General features: G+C 55.6%; 1 protein-coding gene across 1 annotated transcript in view; it reads right to left on the bottom strand.

Moving 5' to 3' along the window:
• Window positions 1-707, bottom strand: part of RAB11FIP3 (RAB11 family interacting protein 3 (class II)) — a gene marked incomplete at its 5' end in the record, with an annotated part of 34,670 nt that extends 33,963 nt beyond the window's left edge. The window contains one exon of the mRNA XM_010136281.1: window positions 616-707. Within this exon, the coding sequence (XP_010134583.1) occupies window positions 616-707 (92 nt within the window). The remainder of the gene's footprint in view (window positions 1-615) is intronic.
• Window positions 708-1,677: the final 970 nt, after the last annotated feature.

Here is a 1,677-nt window from a genome sequence, read left to right as displayed (position 1 = left end):
AGCCTCCTTCCAGGCTGGGGAGAGCCGACACAGGACACGACCGCAACGTGCTCCCGAGCTACAGGACACAAAGGGGAACTTCCTTAATGAAAGGGAAAAACCGCAGCAGATAATTATCCTTGATCAAGGGAGAAAAATCGGTATTTTTGCCTTCTGCTCTGCCTTTTTCTGGCCAAACAGCCAATGTCCGAGTGCTCCGCTGTGCTGCTCAGGGAGGCTCCTGCATGGTACATCTCAAAATCAGGCTCAGGTTCTCCAAGCTCAGAAACCCCAGCAATAAGCCAAACGCCCCGGCAGCTTGCACCCTTCCCTCACCACTCCTGTCTCCGCACAAGGCGTCTCCCTCCTTCACCCAGGGCACCATGCTGCATGCTGAGCCAGCACGAGCTGTGGGTTTTTGCTCAAACACCAATTTTAACTTCATCAGCACCAAATGCTTGGTGCAAATTTTTTGGGCCAGTCACCCACGGATGAGAGGAGTCGTCTTTACTGGACGTTAAGCATCCCTGAGCCCTGACACAGCAAAAGCTCTTCTCCCCCAGCCAAACCCTCCGTGCTCAAGTCTCCCGCTGCAAACAGCTGACGTCTGCGGGAGCTGGCAGCGCTCATACTTGCCTCAAACGTGACAAAGTCATCAAACTCATCGGGACAGGCCGGGGCTTCCTCCTCAGGGGTATATCCCATATCATACAACTGGCTGTCAGGATCTGCAGAGGAAAAGAAGAGAAGAGAGAATCACCAAAAGGAAACAGGCACTCTCAGGTGAAGGACACTCTAGGCGACACGACAGCAGAAGGCCAAGAACCTCCTCTTGCATGCCCCGGGGTGCCTTCAGCTTTCAGGAAGAACCTCTGCTCCCAGGCGCCCCACCGCCACCGCGGGTGGAAGGCAACTGGGACGGCTGCTCCCTCGCAGAGGTCCTGCGAGGTCCCTGGCTGCTCCGAAGGGGCTGGCGCCTGGACTCATCCCTACCCTGCCATGGTCTCCATTCCTTTTCCTGGTTTCTTCCCTATCTCCATTTCCTGCATCCTCTTATTCTTCTCCCAGAAGGCTTTAATTCTGCTGTGGGCAGGGAATACATTAGATCTATGTGTGACAGCCAACTACCATGGGAACCGCAGAGAAAGCAGGCTGCACCGGAGCTTTTCTCATCCTCTGCTCCTCCCGCGGCCAGCCACATCAGGAGCCATCCTCGCAGGGGGACAGGAAAATAGGAGGTTTTCAAGGAGATTTCTTAAAAAGAAATAAAATCACTCCACCCACCCCCAAGCCCCCATCTGCAGCAGAGCAGAGAGGCGTTTCTCCGAGCCCTTCGACCACGGAAGGCGGCGTAGATTCCCTGTGCTCCCTCAAGCAACAGCTAATGCCCAATCCAGCACACGACCTAGATCACAGGCTGGAAACACCAAATCCAGATCAGATGCTGCAGTCCCAAAATAAATAGCGAGCTCAAACCCACATGCCTTGGAGCTGCAAACGTTGCGGCACTAGGTTTGTCTGATCAGCTTGGCTGGGCAGAGGGAGTCATGATGCCAGCGCTCCCAGGAAAGCTCAGCAGTCGCTGGGGCCTGGGGAGGGCCAGGCTTTCCTTTCACGTCTGCTTGAAGTGGCTGATGAGACCAGAGCTACAAAGCAGCGGCTGGCTTTTGCAGGCTCCCCGCTCGGGGTCCCCACGCG

This window comes from Buceros rhinoceros, unplaced genomic scaffold (genome assembly GCF_000710305.1).
Source record: "Buceros rhinoceros silvestris isolate BGI_N320 unplaced genomic scaffold, ASM71030v1 scaffold5575, whole genome shotgun sequence".
NCBI classification, from domain to species: Eukaryota; Metazoa; Chordata; class Aves; order Bucerotiformes; family Bucerotidae; genus Buceros; species Buceros rhinoceros.
Note: the sequence above shows the minus strand (reverse complement) of the source record. Positions and strands in the feature narration are given on the sequence as shown.